At 45.6% G+C, this 25,916-nt stretch overlaps 1 protein-coding gene across 1 annotated transcript in view; it reads left to right on the top strand.

The window, feature by feature from the left end:
• Nucleotides 1-25,916, top strand: part of AOAH (acyloxyacyl hydrolase) — a 780,853-nt gene that overhangs the window by 517,026 nt on the left and 237,911 nt on the right. Inside the window, exon 12 of the mRNA XM_085607471.1 lies at nucleotides 9,883-9,974. Coding sequence (XP_085463597.1) covers nucleotides 9,883-9,974 — 92 coding nt within the window. The remainder of the gene's footprint in view (nucleotides 1-9,882; nucleotides 9,975-25,916) is intronic.

Below are 25,916 nucleotides of genomic sequence, written 5' to 3' on the forward strand. Positions count from 1 at the left end.
TGTATTTATCTGTAAAAATCAGTAAAAACAGAAAACAGGGAGCCTTATTCATGCTGTATGGTGAGGAGATCAGTGACTAAATATCGAGGGACAGAATATCGACTGTCCAGAATATCGATGCCAAAATATCGAGGGACAGAATATCGAGTCCCAATCTACAAACAGGTAAGTACTAAAATATCGAGTACAAAATATTGATGTTTAAAATATAGGTAACTAAAATATAGAATTTTTTAAATGTATCAAAAATAATATAAAAGTAATTAAATTATAAACACAATTTAATAAAACAGTTAAAATAATGTAAAAAAGCTTAAATGTAAAAATAATCAATGTAATGTAAAAAAAACATCATTTTTTTAACACATATATATTTAATTAATAATATTATAAACTAATTATTAATCTTAATTATAAAATATTTAAAACATTATTAAAAATATATTTACATATATAAATAAACCTATTATATAAATATATAAATAAATAATATATAATAATTTAAATAATTAAAGCAATATTTTTTATGTTAATTACTAATTTACACTACATTAAGGTGCCGATTCCGATCCTGTAAAACCCGGTTACGAATGGTCGTACGGAGCGTTTTCTCTGTACGACTCGTACCCGGGAATTCCACCTTACAAACCAGCAAGTACGATTCGTACAGAAATACTATTTCCGTACGAATCGTAAAAAACACCGTACGGCTAAAAAATACATACAAATCTGATCCTGGACAGCGCGTACGCGACGTCCACACGGAGTCAGGCAGCGTTTTACGGACCAGCAAGTACGATTCGTACCTACAGCACTCCGCACGGCTATATTTTTACGGGAGTCAAAAATTGCTGGAAAAGCTAAGTACGCTGCGATGCACGATGAAAAGGGGGCCCGGTATGCGACGTACACGCCATCACCCACATCGTACGTGTCATCATGTACGGTGTGTACCCCAAAATTGCATATTTACGGTGCGTACATACGCGCTGTTGGGGTACGCACCGTATATAGGCCAACAGTGCGTATGTACGGTGCGTATGTCCGCACCGTACCCCCCCATATGTACGGACCGTACCCCCCACCCCCCGTATGTACGGACCATACCCCAGGTGTACCCCAATCCTCACGTATGTACGGACCGTACATTCGCGAGGATTGGGGTACGCCTGGGGTACGGTGCAGACATACAGGGGGGTGGGGGGTACGTGCGTACATACGGGGGGTGGAGGATACGGTCCGTACAAACGGGGGGTGGGGGGTACGGTGCAAACATATGTGGGAGGGGTGGAGGCGGGGGGCCGTACGACTCGTACCCCGGGCGCAAGTGTACTTGGGGTAGGGGTCGTACAAATTTCGCTCCGTATGGGGCCTTTTCCATGCGCTTGTGTTTTCGGACGGGCGGTAAGGATCGTACTTGCGCGCTCGAACTTCAGTTTTACGATTTGTGTGTAAAACTGTCCGGGGCGTCTCGTAGACTATTCCCGAAGCAATTCGTATGTATTTTTTACGTACGTATAGTACTTCGCCGTTTGCACGGAACTTGTACGATTCGTACGTAAAAAAATACGGATACGAGTCGTACGGTAATTTTTTTTAACGGATCGGAATCGGCACCTAAATATAACAAAATTAAAAACATTGGATAAAATTAGTATTCACACTTCAACAAGTGCAAAAGTAAGGAATTTGTTGGATTGCAGGTGGGTACAAATTACTATTCCCACTCCAGTGAGTGTAACAGTAGGGAAAGTGTTGGATAGCGAGTGGGTAAAAATTACTATTCCAACTCCAGCGAGTGTAACAGTAGGGAAAGTGTTGGATAGCGGGTGGGTACAAATTACTATTCCAACTCCAGCGAGTGGAACAGTATGAAAAGTGCTGGATAGCGGGAGTGGGAAAATTACAATTCCCCCTCCAGTGAGTGGAACAGTAGGGAAAGTGTTGGATAGCGGGAGTGAAAAAATTACTATTCCCACTCCAGTGAGTAGTACAGTAGGGAAAGTGTTGGATAGCGGGTGGGTAGAAATTACTATTCCGACTCCAGCGAGTGGAACAGTAGGGAAAGTGTTGGATAGCGGGTGGGTACAAATTACTATTCCGACTCCAGCGAGTGGAACAGTATGGAAAGTATTGGATAGCGGGAGTGGAAAAATTACTATTCCCTCTCCAGTGAGTGGAACAGTAGGGAAAGTGTTGGATAGTGGGTGGGTAAAAATTACTATTCCTACTCCAGCAAGTGGAACAGTAGGGAAAGTGTTGGATAGCGGGAGTGTAAAAATTACTATTCCCACTCCAGTGAGTGGAACAGTACGGAAAGTGTTGGATAGCGGGAGTGTAAAAATTACTATTCCCAATCCAGTGAGTAGAACAGTAGGGAAAGTGTTGGATAACGGGTGGGTAAAAATTACTATTCCGGCTTCAGCGAGTGGAACAGTAGGGAAAGTGTTGGATAGCGGGAGTATAAATATTACTATTCCCACTCCATTGAGTGGAACAGTAGGGAAAATGTTGGATAGCATAGAGGAATAATTTAGTAGACCCAGTCATACAATGTAAATAAAATTAATTAAGAAATAATTGATTATTTAAATTTAATGTACCTCCCACTATTTTGCCCTATAAACGTCACCTTCAAATAGTCTAAAACAGCATTTCCCAAACTGTGGTCCGCGGACCCCCAGGGGTCCGTGACACATTCCCAGGGGGTCCGCGAACTGGAGTGCCTTCGAGTCAGCTATTTTTAAATATTACGAAGCATTTAAGCATACAAGCACTGTGAATGACAGCGCAGGGGCGGCGGGACCCAAAAAAATCGGGCCAATCACCATTTCAGCTTAGGCCGGGGAAGCTGAAGGGTGATTGGCTTATTTTTTCATAGACGCGCACGCTCCCACGGCAGTGCGTCTTCCCTCGCGTCTGCAGCCAGCCCAGGAGCATTTTGCCGCCCAATGCCCTGTCTCCGCTTCGCCTCGCTAAATACCTGCATTCCGGCACCTCGGACCACTACTAGAGCACGTGAGTGTTTATTTCTTTATCATTAATTTTAAAAATGTTACATTTACACCTGTTGGGCAAGGCCAGGGGAATTAGGTCGTCGTGTGTAGGCCGGGTGTACCAGTCGCGCAACACCCATTGTACTCCCGTTGTGTGTGTCGGCCCTCAGCCCGGAATGAGACTTCACCCGAGCACTTCAGAGGTATTTAAAAGCCCATTTGCACGTTATTGTGGCCTTACTGTTTCACCCCTTCTAAGAGCCCCGCAGCTGCGCAGGGCTCTTAGAAGGGGTGAAACAGTAAGGCATCAATAACGTGCAAATGGGCTTTTAAATACCTCTGAAGTGCTCGGGTGAAGTCTCATTCCGGGCTGAGGGCCGACACACACAACGGGAGTACAATGGGTGTTGCGCGACATTTATGTGAGGCCTGGTAATTGCCGGCGGAAAGAAACGCTGCAGCAGGTGCTTCTAATCTAAAAAGCATAAAAAACTTTCAAACACGGACCCAGGAAGCCAGCGGCCGGTGGGCTTTAGGGCGGTGCGACCGGTGCCACCGCACCGGCCGCTGGCTTCCTGGGTCCGTGTTTGAAAGTTTATTATGCTTTTTAGATTAGAAGCACCTGCTGCAGCGTTTCTTTCCGCCGGCAATTACCAGGCCTCACATAAATGTCAAGATAACTCCTGTGATTAATTATCTTCCTGGAGAGAGATCAGCATTTTGTGTAGTTGAGGTTTTGACTTCTGTGAAGTTAGTGCAGAGGGTTAATATGCCTGCTGCAAAGAACGTGTGCCAAGTGATTACAGAGTGTGTATGTACAGATCAGCAGGTTACTGCTTTCAAAAGAAACCTCCTTTTATGACTTGCAATTTATAACTTTAAGAAGCATGGAGCGCCAGGGCCGGCTATAGGGCGGTGCCACCTTTCTGGGGGCGCCGTGCTTGAACGTTTATTACGCTTTTGAAGCACCTGCTGCAGCGTTTCTTTCCCCGGCAATTACCAGGCTCACATAAATGTCACAATAACTCCTGTGATTAATTATCGTCCGAGACAGATCAGCATTTTGCATAGTTGAGGTTTTGACTTCTGTGAAGTTAGTGCAGAGGGTTAATATGCCTTCTGTAAAGAACGTGTACCAAGTGATTACAGAGTGCGTATGTACAGATCAGCAGGTTACTGCTTTCAAAAGAAACCTCCTTTTGTTACTTGCAATTTATAACTTAAATTCCTAATATAGAATAGTGAGCTATTGACTTTCATCCCAGAACTGCATACACACTGCAAAGAATACATTATTAGAAAATTGATTAATGTTGCAAAAAGGATTAATTTGGCAGAAATCGATTCTTATTATTAAAGAGAACTCCCAACTATGCAGTTTCTTTTTCGACTCTGAGTTTGGGCTTCTCCACACCAAGTACTCTTAAACTATACTGCCTACCAGTATGGATGACATGTGACTCCTACACTTTTAGTCTTTTGGCTTATGTAACATTTCCTATACACTGATTTACACACGTATGATTGATTGTCTCTGTGTAATGTGTGTGTGATGCAAAGTGCTTGAACACCCTGCACTGGTATGAGTGGCGCTATATAACTAATTCAATGCATCTGAGAGAGTGTGGTTATGGAGACTTCGTCACTGTTAAAGGGTGCTAGTGAGAGACTCCCTGGTGGAGGTGGTCATTGGGGGGGCGCCAACAAACATTGTCGCACAGGGCGCCACCAGCACTAAAGCCGGCCTGTTTTCATTTTTTGACATTTAAATTGTAAAAATTGCTTGGGGGTCCCCGGACTCCAGTAGTGATTCAGTGGGGGTCCTCAGGAGTCAAGAGTTTGGGAACCACTGGTCTAAAATATTAATGAATTAACTTAAATAAATAACATTTAATTAATTACCTAATCACAATTAAAAATAAAATTAATAACAATGATATCTAAATTAATTAACACAATTACCAGTATAAAATAACTTTGATTAAATATTATATGAATATTAACAAAAAAATGTATTTTCAATTAATTTAATGCACACCATACTCCCCTATAAACACTCAACACACTCCTAAAAAAATGAACATAATAAACATATTAATACATTAATTATTAATAATTAATATGTAATGAGTTACTAACTAATAAACATGTACACAATTTACATAATTGTAAATTAATTAATAACTGTTACTGGTAACGTTTTAAATATTAAAAGTTAATTAATTAACTTAATTACCAATATTAATTATTAACCAAATACATATTAATTAATTAATTAATTTCTTGAATTTAAATTAAATTACTTCCCACCCTATTCCCCTATAAACCCACAACCAGCTACGGAACTAATATACGCAAAAATAATTACTAATATTAATTATTAAACAATAAATTATTAATTAATAAATATTTTATTTTTTTATGCAAATTATGCAAATTAAATTACTTCCCACCCTATTCCCCTATAAACCCGCAACCCACTACGGAACTAATCTACGCAAAAATGTATTAACATAAAATTCATTATCTTAGAAAAATTGTACCATACATTAAAAAAAATTATATACTTTTAACACATATACTAACATATAATACAATTACATTCGATATTACTTACCTATATGTCGATATTATTTCCAACTATATTATGTCTATTCTATATTCTGTCCTTTCGATATTTTTGATTCAAATTATGTCCATTCGATATTTTGGATATTTTGGATATTTTGGATTCTATATTTTGGGTGTTTACCATGATGTAGTTGGTGGAAGCAAAAGGTGTTTAACAGTCAAACAGGCCAATAGGCGATGAGAGCTATCCCATATTCCCTCTCTGTCTGTATGTACATACATGTGCATATTTAGGTCTGGGGTTAGCGAAGCCTTTTTGATTTTACTAAAATGATATGTATAATATACTTACTTAAAGGGGCTTTCAGCCACCTCTCTTCAACCATCGGACTGTTGTTGTCATCCACATTTTGCTTCTGCCCACCCCAGCATACAACTTAAGGGAGTTGATAAATTCCAGAAGCTTGTGGGTTTGCTAAATGATCTGCACATCTATTGAAGATACTGAGTCTAAATAATTCAATTCCACAGTATTTGTTTAAGGTGCTCTTATGGTGTTACTATACCCACCCACCAGGGTATATTTTTCCTAGGACCACATGCCTAGAACAACATTGAACCACAATACACCAGCGCACACTCAATCATTATATCTCTAATCCAATACAGAAGTCAAAGAAGAATAGCGAAAAAAAGAAAAAAAGGAAATTTTATTTTCACTTTTCAGAAAACGCAGCAGCAGCCGACGTGCGTTTCGCCCGACGTACGTTTTCTGAAAAGTGAAAATAAAATTAACGGAAGGACCTGATTTAAGATTGTGCCTTGCTCTTAATTGAAAGGATATTTGACTATTGGCTCAACTGGATCACTTGATGTGGGAGAGAGAAAAATTTCCTTTTCTTCTTTTTTTCGCTATTCTTCTTTGACTTCTGTATTGGATTAGAGATATAATGATTGGGTGTGCTCTGGTGTATTGTGGTTCAACTTAAGGGAGTTGGTCAGCACACTTAAGTCACTATTTAACACCACTTTGAGTCCCTGCATTTTGCGCTCTCACAATGAGCACTTCCACTCATATTCTTTCTTATTTCCTTCCTTCTTTTCTTGTTTTACTTCTTTGTTTCCTTGCCTTCTTTCCTTTTTGTTCTTTTCCTTCCTTCCTTCTTTCATCGATTTTTGTTTCCTTCCTTCTGTTCTTGTTTTTACTTCTTTCCTTTCCTTCTTATGTTTATTGCCTTTTTCTTTACTTCTTTCTGTATTCTTTCTTTTTCTTTTTTCTTTTCTACTTTCTTCTTTCTATCTTCTTCCCTTCCCTCTTTTCCACCCTTTCTTTTTTCTCTCATTTTTGCTTGCCTTCTTTCTTTTTCCTCCTCCTTTCTTCAATTTTTTTTCTTTCTTTATTTCTTGCCTTCCCTCTTTTTTATTGCCTTTCCTCTTGCATTCTTTCTTTCATTCTCATTTTCATTTTTCCTTCTCTTTATCTTTGTTTCTCTTTCCTTCTCTTCTGTGTCTTTCAAACTCTTTCCTTTTTTCTTTCTTCTCTTCCCTTCCATATTTCTCATTCTCATTTGTCTTTCCTTCATTTCGTCTTTCTTTTTTCTTTCTTCACTTCTTTCCTTCTTACTTTCTTTCATTCCTTTTTGTCTTCATTCTTTTTTCTTTTTAATTCCTTTTTCTTACCCTCTTTTTTCTTTCTGTTGTTTCTTTCACTTCCTTCTTTTGTGCCTTCTTTCTTCTCACCTTCTTTGTTAAAGGCAACAAATTGGCAGCCAATGTCAGACCAATTCGTTTTTTTCAGGTGTTTACTAAGATCTTTTGATTTTACAAAACTTAATAACATAGTGGGGGTTTTTAGTCTGTGGTTGTGTCATTTAAATTTTTCTTCCATGAACTCCAGCGTGCATCAAGTGGCAATGCCTCAGCCACTGGCTGACCTCACTATGAATTACTTCCTACTACCCTATCACAGGGAGCACATTCACACACAAGTTAGTTCCCATCAGAGCCAGGGAGTACTATTTTCTACACAAAAAACAAATTTACCCTTAGTCAATTTTTTTGTCTTTTAGATTCATAAAGGCCCAGCAGCTTTCAGAACAATAAAGTTTTACAAAAACCATGACCAAAAAAAACAAGAATTACCAAAAGGCTGGCGGCCCCAGGGAGACCTATTGGCTTTGCCAATGCTTGTATATTTATGATTTTCTTTTACAAGAGCTAAAGCTGTCCTTAGGCAGGACTGAAAAGGCCTTGGCAGTCTTTCAGGGACTTGTTATTGAAAGACGTAATTGGAGAGCATGGGTTGATTCTTTTCTTCCTTCCTGTTTTATGTAACTTGACTGCCTGTTTTCTCCTCTACTTTGGATGCGTTTTTTAAGGGGTGGCCTCCCTTTCACCTTTTCTTCTTCCAACCCTGATTCAGCTTCACCACTGAACAGGTTCCTGCTAACATGCTGCCCTCAGATGAATACCAATTTTACTATTTCATTAGTTCATCATTTGGGTAACAGAATGCATTACCTGTATATATTTAAACCCATTTTGTATTTTGTGTACAGAATTGCTTCATTACAAATTCTTTAATTTCCATTGTGTATGGCCATTTTAACGTAGTTACGCAATTGATAACTATAATCCACTTCCTTTATATTTGTTACAATATCACTACCACAAATCTTTAAGGATTATGCATGACCCTTTAGTACATTTGCTTAAATTCTATAAATGCAGTACTAGAAATTATTTAACAAGATACATCTATATTGCCATTGGAGTGACTTCCGAAAGCATGCTTATTGTAAGTATTTTGCTCTATAAATTATGAGAAATAAAAAAGTCTTTGCACTAAAATAAGCCTTGCATCAGTGGTAGTGTATTGCTTGGCCCAATGCCTGAGTTTAATCATAAGTATGAATTCAAGGATCATAGGTATCATTTGGAAGCTACGTATTCAATTGGATCTTTAAATAATTGGAATCCTCTATATGATCTGGATCCTATGTGTGACCTGACTCTTGCTTATCTTCTGGATCCTAACTATGATCTGCACCCAATATATGGTCTGGCTCATATATAATTCTTGGATGCTGCATAGCATCTTCATTCCATATAACATCTGAATTTTCTGGCCAAGTGGCAACAACAGCTTTGCTTGCAAGTTGGGAGGTACAAAATAAAGCTCCTTGTCAAAGTAAGAATGCTGTTGAATTGACATGGTGGATGAATTGACTCACTTTACATGGGGCATGATACGGAAAGAGGCATTGCAAAATGGTTGGTTTGCGAGCATGTTCATGTCCTTATAAATTTGTAAAAACGTATTGGTACCATATTGTGTTTGAAATAAAAACGCGGAACAAAATTTTCCGATGCAAGATTAGTCTGATCTTGAGGTATTTTAAGACCCTGTCTTTAAAATAATGTTTTCTGACAGGTTATCACTACTGAGGATTCGGAGGATTATTAGACCGATTGAAAATATCTGGTTTGAACATTTGAAGTTCTTCATTATTAAATTGATATGCTATCAACATTTGATAAGCCCTCATGGAAAAAGCATCAATACCCCCACTCTCCATCAGGAGAGCCCTCTAATGGTAGTGGGCATAGCATTATTATTCATTGGTAACTATCATAGTAAGTTTCATACTGTCCAGCACCGGAGCATGTCACCGTTTTAGACAACCCATTGAGCCAATGTTATGTAAAGGAAAATTAGATTATGATTACTTACAAGTCTGACATATCAGTCAGCGTTGATGAGTAGTCCTCCTCTACAGGTAATAGCTGAAAGGGAAGCAAAGTAAGTCAGTACGTTAAATGCAATTAATATTTTCATGCAGAAAGCCCAAACTAACCAAAGGTTGGGCAAAAATCCTATTGCTTGAAATCCTTTGTCAGTTTTCTATTCTAATTTTATTGGAACCTATTGAAAGCGTATGTAGCCAAGCCTGAACACAATTGGCAAGTGATATTATTAGTTGGTGTGGGCATCTGTGGTTGGTAAAAAGATAAAGAACAGAAAATGTTGTGGCATATGAAATATGAAAACAATGAATAGTTGTCAATTTTCTGACTTCCTGTGGTAGGCAATACCACAGTCTGTTTCCTTCAATGGAGAAAATCTGTTAAACTGGATCACCTTGAAGCCAGTGTTTACAAGTATATCAAACTGTAGTCATGTGGGCTTGGTCCATAGGCTGCCCATGCTTCTGCGAGATGTCTGTGATGGCTAACAAGGCAATATTTTCTACAGAAACAAGGCATTCATAAACATAATGCCATCTAATTGTTTCTTTTCATTCATTTCCAATAGAAAACATTTTACAATCTACCATTGGCAATAACTAATGAACTCAATTGGCCCCAGTTCTCAGCACACACTGGATTCCAGGACTCCTCTATTGGGTAAGATGAAATAACTTGTTTTAATCTATTCTGGTGAGAAAAGGTCTGCTTGATGTTTCTATCTGTTCCTCATTTTCAAAGGCATTTCGCTCCTGATGGCAGTGTGATCTATTACTGTACTTTTGTATGAAATACTTTAGACAGCCTGAAAGTGGTTTTAATCAAATTCATTGAAACAGTAGCGGCTTCTTTCCCCTTTCCTTTCCAGTTATGCAGATATTCAATTTGAAGCCCATCATTCAAAGATATTTTTTGCATTTACACCAAATGTTCTGTTTTGTGCCAAGATACTTACAGTGTTGTCTTATGTTTCTAATGACAAACCCCCACTTGAGGTCAGCTCAGTGTTTTCACTTAAGGCGGCTTCCCTAGAACGTATCCCCCTGGAGTGCAGAAGGGAACACAGAGCTAGACATTAATTCTGCATCTGCTAGCTAAGGCTTATGTAACAGTGCAATGACATTGAGCTACATGGTGGGTAAGCAAGACAACCCCATATGGCTTCTGATAACTCTTCGTGGGGGAGACAGGTGAGTGAAGTAGGATCACCACTTTCATCCTCTGGTGAAAATACAAGTCCTGTCAGACACCCTCCAACAACTGTTGGAGGGTTCTACTCTTACTCATTACAATGTGAAAGACCTTCAGCAGTGCAAAATGCCTACTATGGACTATGCCTGATGAAAGGCCCAGCACATTAACATACGTACACCAACATCTGCATTTCTATTGATCTCTTGATTATCTAAAACAACTTCCTCTACAGGTCTCCCTGATCTGAAGCTCAGCATCAGGCCCTGCTTCTCCCTTTCCCACTGTGCACAGAGGCCTTCTATCTTACAGGACCCACCCTTCGAGTTGAAGGTTTGCACCATATTCAGCCTTTCCATTCTCAAGTCCAGCTGCTACATCTCTTATGTCCCAGACCTTTCCCTCATGTGTTCTACTTCCCTGCCCAAGTTACAGTTGGAGGCACCATATAGTAAGCAGCCATCCAGCTTGAACTGGCATCCTGCCCAAAACTGAAAGTTTAGTCCTTCTCGTTTTCCTTCTTTCTGTCTTGTTCTTCACTATCTGTAACCTCATAACTTTCCAGTTCCTTATCGTTGAGATGTTGAAGTTACTTACAGGCATGTCCCTGTGCCTGCATGGGCCACCTATTCTCAACTGGATGTTGCGTCAGTCTCTGCAACCACTTCATGGAATTGGCCAAACCCATGGCAATGTTTTACTATTCCCTAAACTCTTCCATTACCACCTTGGCCTGAAAATCACCATACCCTGCATGAATATCCAGCTCAGTCCTAGACACAAATGCTACTTAGTACTCCCCACTGCCTGCTCCTGTATGAAATAAGCGTTACAGGTACCCACAAACGTCAGCACCTTGTTCCTAAATTACACATATATTTCTTGCCACTTTAGGACTGCCTCACAAACACATACACAATGCCCACACCTACCTGGTTTGTGATTCCTTGCCTGTTCCATAACATGTGGATTAGCTGAACATGTAGGTGGTGAGGCACATTCCAGACAGGTCAGCGCCTTGTGGCAATGCACATTCAAGACAGACCAAAGGCTTGTGGTAGCTCACATTCTAGACAGGACTAGAGCACGTAGCAATGCTCTTACAGAAATCCCATAGTGCTAACCTGCCACATAAGTGTCAGAGATGTGCCACACCAATACCACTAGAACAAATACTGCTAACATGACATGATATGATATGAGAGTAGAACGAGGAATTGTCTTTTTTATTAATATTTCCTGTTCTTGATTTACTAACCCATTCTCTAGCTGTGTTTGGCAAATTATATCTATTGACATTTTTAAAGGATTTGAAAATGCCAAAGCTGTCACTAATTTTCACAGAGTTGATAGTGCCGTTCATGTTGAAGGAAGAAGGAGACATATTTTGTTGACTGAGATACATTTAGTGGCCCTCAATTAAATCAACTCTCAAAGATTGAGACAGATTGCTACTGGTTCACATGCATGTTGACCTTCTGAATCGATCATCCCCATTCTAAAGCCAGGCTACGTATTAGGCATTTAGGCCTAGGACTGTGGGCCCGGTATGCCCCGGAAGTGGCAATGGCAGCATGGGTTTTTGGGGTTTTTGGAGGGGGGGAAGCTGCTATATGAAGACCCAGCCCAACCATAGTGAAGTTGGTAAGTGAGACTGCATTACTAATAGACACAAGTCTCTCTGCAAGAGTCTGGGGTTTGGGTTTCTTCTGTTGTGTGCCGGTCTCTGTCATAGAGAATGGAAGCTGGAGTGAGATTCAGAAGTTAATCAGTCTATTCTTCTGCCGAAATTTCTCTTCTAAGATTATACTTAAATACATGTTCACCTATTCATAGGCTCCTTCTTCCTTTGGTATGAGAGTTATTATTATTATTATTATTATCAGCAGCTTGTATAACGCTCAGCTACCCATATGGGGTTACCCAGCACTTTAGGAACAGGTAGGGTCTAGCTAGCACCAACGTACTCAAAACATCCAGGTCTTTAACTGTTTCCGAAAAGTGGTAAGCAAGGTAGGTACAGCTTCTTAAGTATTCTGGAAGGGCATTCCAAGGCTTGGGGCCCTGGTAAGCAAAGGACTGACCTCCCAAGCGAGTCCATTTGACTCTGGGAGTGAAACACAGGGAAAGGTCACTGGAACGTAGAGGGCGGGACCTGCTGATATGGTCTCATCAATTCCTAAAAGTATCGGGGGCCAACACCTGATGTAGCTCTGTGTGCAAGGCACAGGGCTTTAAATGAGATATGTGTTAGACCTGGCAAACCTTGAGCCAGTGCAGCTCCAGAAGGAGCAAGGAAGACAATGCTCTTTTGGGAAGTCTGTAGATTAGTCTGGCTGTCCAGCTCTATACCACTTGTACCCTTCTTATGGAGACTTTGCCAGTTCCCAAATAAAGGACATTGACATAATCAAGCCTATATAAAATGAGACCCTAGATGACTGTCCTTTGGGCTGAGAATGGAAGTAGCCAAAGGATTTAATGCAGCCATTTCAGGACAGAAAAACCCAGAGCGGCCACCTTCACAACATGAGGCTTCATGGATAACTTTTCGTCCAACAAAAAAATGAGGTTTTTCACCAGAGCTGGAAGAGCACCCAAGGTTACTGGTTGGTGCTGTGGGCTCCATAGGGACGGGTTCTTTCCTAGCACCAGTACCTCCATCTTGTCTCCATTGAGCTTAAGAGAATTGCTAGCCATACAACCAAACGCAAACAGAAGTTGAGGACCACAGATTTGTGTTCCTGAGTGGATAACAGGGCAAAGAGGATTTGATTATCATCCACATAAGAATATTAGGTGAGACCACAATTTTCAACTAGGTCAGCCAGAGGGCGAACATAGATGTTGAACAGGGTCAGACTCAAGGCTAAACCCTTGGAAACCCCGGAGGAAAGGGCAAGTTGTGAGGAGGAGGCGCTGCCTGAGGAGACCTGGAATGTATGACCTTCTAAAAAGAATGCCATCCAGAATAAGGCTGTGCCTTGAAGACCAAGATTGCCCAGTCTCTCCAAGAGCATGACATGCAGCACAGTGTCGAAAGCAGTGCTGAGATCAAGTAATATCAGCGCTGCCATCTCGTCTTCATCCAGTAGACGTCTGATATGTTCTGCGACTCCTAGAAGGGCCTATTCAGTACTGTGTCCCACTCTCAACCCAGACTGAGAGGAATGGAGATCCTTTTGGGACTCCATAAAGATTGAGAATTGTCTGTTGACATGTTTTTCCATGATTTTAGACAGAATAGGGCGCAGAGAAATTGGGCTGTAGTTAGACCAGTTCGAGGGATCCAAGTTGGGTTTCTTCAAGAGGGACAAAAGCATGGCATGCTTCTATGGTTGAGGAATATGTCCTGCTTCTAAGGAGGAATTAAGGAGTTCTACCTGAAGCTGCATAATCTCAGAATTAAGAGTCCGGAGTTTAGCTGGGGGAAGCATATCTATGGGGGAGCCGGATTTAGTAAATTGAAGCAGTGACATAAAAAGTGTAAGTTCCATCATGTCTCATAAATCAGTTTCTGGTGAACAGGTGTGATAGCTGAACAATTAGATGAAAAGGCAGATGTTGTAGCTAGGGTGTTAGAAGCCTCGAAACTAGAGGACGGAAAACTAATGCAGGACCGAGAGGCAACCTTACTGCTGGCCATAAGTAAAAGTTGGATGTCCTCTACCTTTTTTACAAAAAAAAGCACCAGTTCCTCACACTGTAGATTAGACAGTATGGGAGCTGTTGTAGTCTTTTTTTATGGTCGGAGAGTTCCTTAACTAATATAAAAAGGGCTTTAGGACAGTTTTAGGCTGAGAACATTTTGATAAAGAAAAAGGTCGTGCAGACGGCTCTGCAAAGGCCATGATAATTTTTCAATGCCTTTTTATATTTGTGCTTAGTGAGTCTATTCATTAAGACTAGATCTTGTTTATAGGTAAAGGCAACACTCCAGGGCTAATGTGTTCTGGAAGCTGGAAAGTACCTTGTACCCAATTTATCAAAAAGGAAGAATAATCTCACTGGTTATGTCTGCGACAAGTCTGAATGAGAGAAAGAGCCTGCAGAGGTGTGATTAAAACTCTGCTGGGAAAGTATGAAGTCAGATACTCTGAAGGTTCCAGTTAAGTTGTTATCTGCCTTCCAGGGGATAAAGAGTCTGCAGAAGAGCGTAGAAAGAAGGGAATTCCCGTGGGCACCAGCCCTACCATTCACCAACATAGGGAGCATGGAGAACAGAGGATCTCCTTCGAGCACACCTGGGCAAGGAGATATGTCTCTCCTGCGGACAAACAGGGCTTTCAGCGATCCAGGAAGTGGAATGACTACCAAAAAAACTGGTGGCAAGCCACCAATGGGCAGGTTTCCTGGGACCATTATGGTCCTAAGAACACTGTAAAGCAGGTGATAAAGATGTGTTTAAAGGAGGGGGAACCTGATGTGAGCAGAGAACCATCAGATCATGGCTTGTTAGGGTTGCTACCCACAGTTGGCGAGATAGGGCACTGGCTCAGGCAGATCCGGCAGTACCACCTGGTCAGATGTGGCCATTTCAGCAGAGTATGTCATTCCTGGCCCACTGGTTTAACCAATGTAGATTAGCAGACCAAAGAACACCTGGGGGCAAACTGTGGAAACAGAACCGTAGACCCTGAACAACAGCTGGGGGACAGTACTGAAACTTACCCAAGACAAACCGCAGTGGAGTTGTTTAGTTGCTGCAGACATGCCAGCCATCATAACGGGCAGTAGTAGTAGTACATTGTACCTGCCTCCTACACTTTATTGTACTCTACCATCCTTGAACCCTAACCTTAATGTTAGTACTCTCTGAATTTCCTTGTGGTACAACTACGGTGGTCACAATCTCTTGTTTTCCTTCCACCTCTGGCTATTCATTGCCAACTGTGCAGTCTAAAGCAAGACATGGGCAAACAGCTTCTTTCCTCTAAGCAAGGGAAAACAGCTACTTTCCTCTGAACAGTATGGCTCCTTCAATACATGTTGGCCATGGCTGTGGGGCAGTAACACTCCCCGCCATGGACATTCCTGACCCTGCAGTCCTAATCTTTCAAGTATTGCTCTGAGGAAGCTAAACAAGATCAGTCTGTACAAGTATTCCACAGCTCAGTCACATTGACCCTTTTCACTTAAGACCTCCTAAACGTGCTTCTCAGAATTCTGATGAGCCATTAGCTTACCCTCAGGAGCAACAAAATAAGGGACGCTTTACTCCACCTGCTCTTCTGACAGCTTTCCTACTTTCAGCACCAGATGGTCATCACTGAGGTGTACGCAGCAGTTGGGATCTGGGGGTTTTGGTGCTGGAAGAGCCCCCTTCTCTGTGTGCTGGCCGCTAGCTTTTAAAGTGTATCTCAGTGATTTGGGGCTATGTAGCAACTGATGCCTTGCAGGTGGCGGAGAATGTTTTTATTAAACGCATTTTAGGAGTGCCCAGCGGAACATCAAATTTGGTAGTTCATGAGGAACTGGGGGTGCCTTATATAGGGGATACTTTGGCTACGTGCCCCTTGTTGTTCTGGCTTAATTGCTGGTTAAATAAAGATCTAGCTCTTAACCATCAGATTTTAAGAGAGAACATGAGCCTTGATCATATGACACGCATTCCATGGTTAAACTATATTAAGGGATGCTGTGAAGAGCTGGGACGGCCGGACTTGTTTTTAAAACCTGATTCGATTACCCTGAAGGATGTGGAATTTGTAAAGAAAACTTTCACTACCTTAAAAAACGTTTGGTAGAGATGACTTAGAACTTGGAAAAACTAGCGTCCGCAAACTTATGGTGCTCAAAACATCGCCATCCATTGAGCCCTATCTTTGGTGGCCACTTTCAGCTCATGAGCGGTTTCTATTGATCAGGTTTCGTTTAGACTATTTTCACTTGATGCTTGCCGTCCCTAAAGGGAGCTGCAGAGGTCAGGTGTTAGCATCCTGTGGCTGCGACGGAGTGTCTCCTCTGGATCTGCTATACTTCATGTTTTTTTTGTAAATTTTATGAAGTACCTCGCAGATATTTTTTAACACCTCTTTTAAAGAAGCTGAATTTTATCCAGGTCTGCCCAACCCTTTTTTATCTACAATTGTTGAAACCAGAATGTGTATCTTTTATAGTAGGTTTTTTGAAATCGTCATTGCGATCCAGGATTTGTACAGAGAGGTAGTAAACCCCTATCATTGGCAGGCACTCCTCTTGTGTGCTTTCCCTGCCCGATCAGTCTTTTGTACCAGATGTATATATTGCTGTTTTTTACTGGATTTTTATTTATTTTTACTGTTATTCATTGTATGTTTTAACTGTTTTATGGATTTATGTAACTTTTATGGTTTTAATTCTAGAACCCAATAAAGTATACTTGATTGATTGATTGATTGATTGATTGATTGATTGATTGATTGTATCTCAGTGATCAAGCTAAACCTCCTAAAATGCAACTACTGCAGTCAAGAAAACCTCCTTTATGTGCAACATCTGTGTGTGCTGCTTGGTGTCAAGAGGGAGAACTGTATATTTACTCTGTGTACATACCTACCTGAAAATTACCACACATAGCTTTCCTCTGCAAGGAACATCCTAATTCAAAAGCCAGTGTCCACTTTTCTATATGATTACCAGTCAGATACAACCTTCTAACATAATTGGAGTTTTGGCTTCCCCACTACAGCTCACTCACTTACCAAAAATATGCTGCCTCATACGTGGTGTGTGCTGGGTTTGCCTAGCATTCATCTTCCATATGCTCTTGTCTTGGGCAATAGTACCACCTTATTGTTTCTTTTGGGCAAAAGCTGCTTGCTGTCTTTCAATGTGGCTTTCTCTCAGGACATCTGCAGCTGAAATTCTTTTTCTACCTTTTTGTCCTCCGTATCCAGGAAAAGAGGGCTGGTGCAGGACTTCCTACTTTGCAATTTTTGTATTCAGGCTCCCTGGTATTTTTGCGTCTCAGTAGTCTCCTTTTGTTGCACAGGCCTGAGCCCTGCAAAGTACCATGCATAAGGAGTTAGACTAACGCATTTCAGTGCCGGTGTCCTCATCACTACACTAAATGCAATAGTCGCATGTGACTGTGTCAGAAAATGAAATAGATACATGGTGAACTTGAGCGCAGCGCAACCTGGTGAATCAAGAATCAACACCACATTTGAGGCTCTCACATGTGTCTTTTGGAGCTTCTTGTTGTCATCAGAGTGCCACATGTGGATCTGGGGGTGGCGCCTTGCCTGTTGTTCTTTTTGAGCAAGGTGGCCTTCCCCGTGATCATGGCACGCAGGGTGATTGGCCTCCTCAGCTGCAAGGCTGACCATTCTGGAGGCAGGCAGCAGCTTTGTTTTTCCTAGTGTGCCCGCTTTGGGCAGAGCTGCAATTTTTCTCCACTTGCAACCTGGAGCTGGAGTCTAACTTAGACTTGTGTTGGATAAGACTATGAGGTAGGAGGCGGGTTTTAGTTTTAATTTCTGAATCGTGTATGGCCACCCACACTCGCTGGATAAAAACAACATACACCAGACATTCACATGTTGGCGAGGAGGGGGCACACTTGTCTGCCCCCCTGTGGTTCATGTACATCATCTGGTCATGTGTTGGAGGCTTGGGAGACAGGGGCCGGGGCAGACTTGTCTGGTCACGCCGGGGTCACGGTCCCAAGTACTATCTCTAAAAGACAACATTGCACTGACTGGACTCAGCTCGGTTCCAGAGACATGCGTTGCAGGCTGTCACTCTAACTGCTCTGCCCCAAGGCCAAGAGAGGCTCTCCCTGTAGCAGCTAACCAGCATCACTGAGGCCACTCTCCTGAATTGCTCAATCCCAGAGTCAAGAGAGGAGCTTTTATGCTGCAGCCTAGCACCAGAGATCCAAGGGCCACAGAGGGACAACTCTGATGACTTCATGTCTGCAGGCAGCAGACTCTCATGCAGGTGGACTTGCAGCAGCCCTGAGCCGGCCCCTCTGAGAGTTCCTATAGCAGCATGCCAGCAGAGTAGCACAAGCACCACTGAGATGATCACCAGTGAAGCACTCTGCTGGGCAGACACACTCTGCCAGGCACTTGTGAACTGGCAGCCTGGGGGAGTCACGCACTAATCCCTCTGACTCTGCACTCAAGTTCACTCTGACCGCTGCAGGCATATGTTTTAACAATAATAGGCAATAATCCCAATTTGTTTACATCAAAGTGAGGCATATTTTTCTTAATTTATAGGTCAGATATTTGAAAGGTGCAACAATGTCATGGGTTTAGGTTAGCTTGTTCCATCCACAAAGAGAGAATGAATCACATGAAATAATTTGAGATGAATGATGTCTGTCAAATTCGAACTCCTTTCAGCAGTAAAACCCAAGCTGTCAGTATCCCATGATGCTGCTCTGATGCCCTTCACTAAAGCCACTCTTCAAATAAATATCTAGTACAATTTGCAGAGGCCATAATGCTCTTTAGCTCTGACAGCTTGAGCAGCCAAAGTAGCCTAGGTCTTACAACAGAACAGAAACAAGGAAAGAATTGGGGAAATGCGCTCTTTTACATTATAAAACCTCAATTGGTTAATGCAATCACTGCAGATGTGTTGTGAGTAATCAGAGAGAACTAGAATTGAATCCTGGCACAGGGGGAATAAGCTGTGCTATGACATCCCATTCTACAACTGAAACCACTATGAATATGCATGTTATTGTTTTAAAATGGTATTGCACACAGTATACAAGGGAAGTTGCACTGTGCGGTCATCCATTTCGGGGTTTTTGCAGCAGTAAAGATATTTTTAGTGCTTCTCATTGCGCAGAAGTGAATAATTTATGTTATTTATCTTCTTCCATGTGCTCTTTGCAAAATTTTACTCACAAGAAAGTATCACACAAAGGGTCACACATTTGACAGTTAATGTCACTCATAAGTGTACGGAAACCATGGAAATGACACATAGGCAATCTGAAAACTTGGCAGCTTTGAGGGCCTGTAAGTAAAGTTACTGCACCTGAGCTGAGCTCTGTATTGCAGTTACTGTTTGCAGTCTGCTCAAAGTTGAATTCAGCATCAGTGAGGCTGGTTCGGGTACCATGCTGGGGCCTCTCTCACATCCTAGTGCCCTTCCATTTCTGGTGCTGTGCAACAGTTTTAAGATCTTCTTAGAGATACTTGTTGCTCAAATGGGTATAATTTTCTGATATTTATGTGTTTCCCTGGACTGCCATAACTTAATTTTGCTATTGAGAAAGTGTCACTCGTCGTTGAATGTCACTCATAAGTACATTGAAATTATCAAAATGTCACACATAAGCAAACTGAAACCGTGGCAGCTTTGATGCCCATAATGGCCATTGCCAATAAGTCTGATAGGACATCCATCTCCTTGATCCCACAGCAATTAAAAACGATCTTAATCAGAAATAAAAAAAGATTCAATCAAAATTGAAAAAGTATCAATTAAAGTCAAAAGTCTTCTGCAGGATTTTAAAATCTTTGACTCCTAAGGTTTTTAAGACATTGGACAGACAAGTTCTTATTCATGCTGCTGATTAACAGTGTAAGAAACCTTATTGTTAGACTATGTGAGAGATAGGCTTCAGTCTTTATACAAGCTGTGGCTCAGCTCCCATATACTGAAGCAAACTAGGTCTTTTTTTTTTTTTTGTTGAAACATTTTTTATTATTTTCATAGCATCAACTCAGTACAAACCCCGCTACCTCCCCCGTCAAAGAAGGTATTTCACATACAGTGTTACCAGCCAATATCCGGGAGAATGAACTTCCAGCCCATACGAGCCACCCCCCTCCCTCCCCACCCCATGTCAGTGTGCCCTCTGCCTTCCTCCTCGCTCCTGATGTGCCCCTTCCCTGCTATAAATCAGGCATGGGTGCTCAACCTCCTCTAGAGAACCATGGCTTTCCCTCGTGCCTAGCCACACCGTTGCTTCCAGCGCTCGCTACTACTCCCCTTCTACTCCCCGTTCACCGCCTGCCTGCCAGAGGTGTCCCCCTCTCTCCCGTTGTCAGACATCAGCCCCTGAAGTTCCACCACCAGCGCCTCCCACGCTCGGGCCGTCGCCAGCGCCTTCTCGTCATCCCTCCGAAGAGCTAATTGCAACCGGAGCGTACCCTCTGCCCCCGCCCATCGCGCAAACGCCGCCCTCCACCGCAGGAAGCTAGGCCCCGTCCTGGACTTCCAGTGCATAGTCAGTTCCCTCTTGGCCATTATCAACCCTAAGTCGTAAAACTTGCTAGTGACCTTCGTCCGGCGGGTGTGTGGGAACCAAAGTAGTAAGCAGGCCCCCAGGTCCGGGTCAATAACGCGGTCCGTCACCTGATTCAGGCAATCCATAACCTCCGCCCAATAGTCACCCAACTGAACGCAGGACCAAAATATGTGACGAAAATCAGCACCCTCTCCTCCGCACCGCGGGCATTGAGAGTGCGCACCCCCAAAATATTGCAATATCTTAACCGGCGTCAAATCCGCCCTGTGCAACGTAAAAAATTGAACCAACTGGAACCGGGCATTGCGCGTTCCCTTCCAGGCCCGCCGCACCAACGTGGTCCAGGTAGTCTCGGGGATCGGCTTCTCTAGGTCCAATTCCCACTTGCCCCTCAAGGCGGCAAGGGGCAGTAGGCCTTCCGACGACAATCTGCGGTAGAGACAAGTAATGGCCTTGGACGTCCCCGCCGCCATCACTACATATTGGCAACCTGCAGCGATCGGTGGCTCCGAGAGCCCCACATTCCAGTGCCTCTGAAGGCTTGCTACAAGGGCCGCGTGAAGTAAAAAGTCCCCACGTGGGAGCCCGTAGGAGTCCTGCAACTCCTGAAAGGGCAGCAGCACCCCCTCCCTGAATAAGTCGCCCACCATCTGTACGCCCAACTCCTCCCAAACGGCCAGCCCAGACCAATCGCCCCCATGCGGGAACGCCGTACACATTCCCAAAGGAATCTCCAGGGCATAGGGGCGAGTTATCGCCGCCCTCCTCTGGCATCGGTTCCAGCACAGCCGGAGTGTACGCTCCTCCAAAGTAAGCAGGGCAAGGTCCAACCTCTGCTGTAAGACTATGAAGGCTAGCACATGCCGCGGAATCAACCTGCCCTGTGGGCCCTCCGGGCCCCTATACTCCCTGGCAACCGCCGGCGTAAGCCATTGGAGTTGGGCCGCCAGATAGTACCACTCGAAGTCCGGGACTGCCAGGCCCCCCTCTGCTCTCGGCCGCCGCAGAGTGGTCAAAGCCACCCGCCTTCTCCCTGAGCCCCAATGAAGCCCGTGGACATTGCCCTGAGCCGTGCGAAGTACAACGCAGGTATCCATATAGGCAGGGTGCGAAAGAAGTAGAGGAGTCGTGGCAACGCCACCATCTTCAACAGCGCCACCCTCCCGGCACACGAAAGTGGGAGCGTACTCCAGAAACTCATGCTGCCACGCAAGCCTCGAATGGCTCTGCCAATATTCCCCTCCAGCAGATCCGGCTGGGTGTGGTAGATATTAACCCCCAAATATCGCAGGCAGCCACCTTCCCATCGGATCACTCCCAGCGACTGGGGGGCCCGGCCGCCCGGCACCAGCGGGAACAAGCATGTCTTGCCCCAGTTGACCTTGAGCCCGGACAGGCGCCCAAAGGCCTCCAACAAGGCAGTCGCCCAACGCAGTGCGCCCTCGGCATCCGCCAAAAACATCAGCAGATCATCAGCATACAGGGAGATATAGTGGGCGTCCCCCCTCAATTGAACTCCTGCATAAGAACGCCCCAGTCGGGCATGCGCCGCCAGTGGTTCAATGGCCAGGGCGAATAACAAGGGGGAGAGCGAGCAACCCTGCCTCGTCCCCCTCCGCACCGGGTAGGAGGCCGAAATGGTAGCCCCCGTCTTCACCCGGGCCGTGGCCTCGTTATAGAGCAAGGTGGTCCAGCGCACAAAGCCGTCCCCCAGACCAAAATCCCGAAGCACTCGGTATAAATAGGGCCACTCTACACTATCAAAGGCCTTTTCAATATCAACCGACAGTGTGCAGGCCTCCGGATATATGTCCCGGTCCAGCTCCATCACCCGCAGCAAACGTCGAACCGACGTGGCCGTATTACGCCGAGGGATAAAGCCCGCCTGATCCGGGTGGATCAAGGCGGTCATATGAGTCAACAGGCGCGACGCCAAGATTTTACTCAAGATTTTGTAATCCACCGTCGGCATGGAGAGCGGGCGGTACGCCGTGCGTGCGCCGGCCTCCCCTCCCGGCTTCAACAGGGGCACCACAATTGCCTCCCGAGCGGAGGCCGGTAAGCGCCCAAGTCGCCAAGCCTCACCGTAGAGGACTTGCAGCTGTGGCGCCAGCAGATCCGGGCAAGCTGCGTAGAACTCAATGGGCAAACCGTCCGCTCCCGGGGTCTTTCGTCTGGCCATATGCTTAATCGCTGCGCGAATCTCGCCCAGCGATATAGCACCCCCGAGGTCCTTCTCGCTCTCCGGGTCCAGCCGGGGCAATCGAGACGCCACCAGAAACTCGGCCAAGCCTTCAGGTTCCCCCAGCATGGTACTGTCATACAGCCCTGCATAATAACTGGCAAACTGCTTATTGATCCCCGCCTGAGAATAGACCGGGATCCCCCCTGCCTCGACCAGAGATAATATAGGGGTACCGCGGGTCGTCGGGGACGCCAACCATGCCAGGAGAGATCCCACCTTATCCCGTTCCGCATGCGCCCGGTCAAGATAATCCTTATGATCAAAGCAGCGAAGCTTCTCCACACACACTGCCACGCCCTCTCGCGCCTCCATAACCGCAGTCAGCTCGCCCTCCCCAGCCTGATGCGCGCGCTCAGCTGTCCGCAGTTGGGCCTCAGCCCCCGCCACCTCCTTCAGCAAAGTCTTCCGCACGCCAGCGGTGGACGATATACAAACTCCCCGAACCACCGCCTTGAACGCATCCCATTCCGTCGCCCGGGTCGATGCCGTTTCCGAGTTAGTCCTAAAATACTGCTCTATGCAGCCGCTAACCTCAGCCTGGAAAACCGGGTCCTCCAGCAACAAGGGGTTCAAGCGCCACGTGGGTATCGCCTGCCGCTGTCTAGACCACTGCAGCACCCCCATACAAGGGTTATGGTCCGAGATGGTTTTAGCCAAATATTCACTATGACGCATCAGAGTCTGGGCATCCGGGGAACACAATATACTGTCCAGTCGGACATACAACTCGTGGGGGACGGAGTAGAAGGAGTAATCCCTATCCATCGGGTGATGTGTCCGCCACGTGTCCACCAACCCCCAGGTGTCCTGCCAAGCTCGTCTACTATTGGCCACCCGACGGACCACCGACTGTGCAAGGGTCGGGTGGGACCGATCCAGCTCAACATCAGCCACCGAATTAAAGTCCCCTCCCAACACCACCGTCCCCGTCAAATATGCCGCGAGCTGCCCCGACAGTCTGGAGAAGAAGGCGGCCTGGTCTACATTAGGGGCATACACACTACAGAAGGCCATGTCCCTCCCATCCAGTCGCCCCTGCACTGCTACAAACCTGCCCTCAGGGTCCACCAGTGTCGCCAGCGGCTGGAAAGGAACTCCCGCCCTAACCCAAATCAGGGCCCCTCGGGCAAACTTCGAAAAGGTAGTATAGAATAATTGGCCCCGCCAGCGCCGCTGCAATGCCTTCCCCTCCTCGCGATCTAAGTGGGTTTCTTGGAGGAAGGCTACCTGGACCCCTCTCCGCACCAGGTAGGCATGAACTTTATATCTCTTCCCCATAGAGGTGAGCCCCCTCACATTCCAGGTCAGGAATCGCAATTCAGGTGGGGTCCCCATCCCATCGCCTTACCAGCCACCCTTTCCTAGCCCTCCGAGGCAAACTGACCTTCCCCTGAGACCCCACAACTCCCCAACTCCCCACACGCCCTCCCCTCTCCAGAACAGGTGCTAAACTGCAGTTACCCATCCAAATACCACCCCAAACAATATCTAACACTCTGGTAGCCACCAGCGTCTCACAATGTCCGTGAGGGTGAGGTGGTGGCTCTGCACCAGACGGGCCGGTCGACTGTCCCCTGCTGTGCATCCGCGCCCAGTCTCTGCAAATCCTCCCCCGGTGTTCCTTGCCCCTCAGATCTCCCGCTCTCCACTCCAGGCCTCCCCAACAACAATCCCCGGTCCGCAAGTCGTCATCAGTTACCGGTCGCACTCCCAACCCCGCAAAGCCAGGTCAGGGCCCCCCCCCCACATACATACAACTCCCGCTCTGCCCCTCTTACTGCACCCTGGGGAGTCCCAGTTCCTTCAAGCGTCCAGCAGTTCATCCGCTGTCCCTGGGGTCACGTCAGGCAGCAACTCCGCATCCTCGCCAGGGCCATCCGACAGGGAGGCCTCCGAGCTCCTCTTGGAGCCCGATTCTTCACTGGGCTGGGAGGCCGCGGCCCCCGATATCACAGAGACTGCCCGCAGCGCAGCCCGCCGCTCCAGCACCGTCTGGGACGCTCCCGGTGATCGGACCCCTGCTGTCCGTATCCTGTTGCGCCTGCCGCGACGGGCCCTCGTCTGGGTCCCCGACGGCCCCTCCTCGTCCACATGCGCTGCTGCCCCCGTTCGGGCCGATTCGAACCAACTCCAGGCCGCTGCGGGGTCCGTGAAGAAGGATGTCTTTCCGTCCAGCACCACTCTGAGGCGAGCCGGGAACAGTAAGGAGTACTGCAGGCCCTCGTCCCGTAGCGCCTTCTTCACCGCCTGAAAGGAGGAGCGCCTGCGCTGGACCTCCATGGGATAATCCGGATAGATAGAGACCGGGACATTCTCCACTTGATAGGGGCCCATGGATCTAGCCTTCTGGAGAATGATATCGCGGTCCCTGTAGTGCAGCAGCCGAGCCACCACCGGCCTGGGAGGTCGGCCCCGATCCGGGGGCCGGGCCGGGACCCTGTGCGCCCTCTCCAGGGTGTAAAACTGCGTCAGTCCTCCCGGCGCCACCACCTCCTTCAGCCAGGTCTCCAGGTAAGTCAGCATGTCTCCTCCTTCAATCTTTTCGGGCAGGCCCACCACACGAATGTTGTTGCGGCGGTTACGTCCCTCCGCATCCTCTGCCCTCTTCTCCAGGACCGTCACCCTCCGTAGAAGGTCCGCCGACTGAGCCTCCAACGCCTTCTGCGCCGGAGCCGCCAAGTCCAACGCGTCCTCCGTTTGCTTGACCCTGTCCGCCAGCTTCCTGTGGTCTGCGCGAAGCAATCCCAGATCGGAGGACACCTGCGCGATGTCCGTCTGCAACGCAGCTCGGGTATCCGCTATGGCCTGCAGGATTTGGTCCATCTGACGCTGCTGGAGCCCCACCGCTGAGTCCACGTGTGTCCCGCCATCCCGGCCACTGGCTGAGTCGCCCACAGAGTCCGCCGGATTCGCTCCCAGCTTGGGCCTTGGTTTGCCCATGCTCCCAGGTCAGGGAGCCCACCAGGGG

This window comes from Triturus cristatus, chromosome 5_2 (assembly GCF_964204655.1).
Source record: "Triturus cristatus chromosome 5_2, aTriCri1.1, whole genome shotgun sequence".
Classification (NCBI taxonomy): domain Eukaryota; kingdom Metazoa; phylum Chordata; class Amphibia; order Caudata; family Salamandridae; genus Triturus; species Triturus cristatus.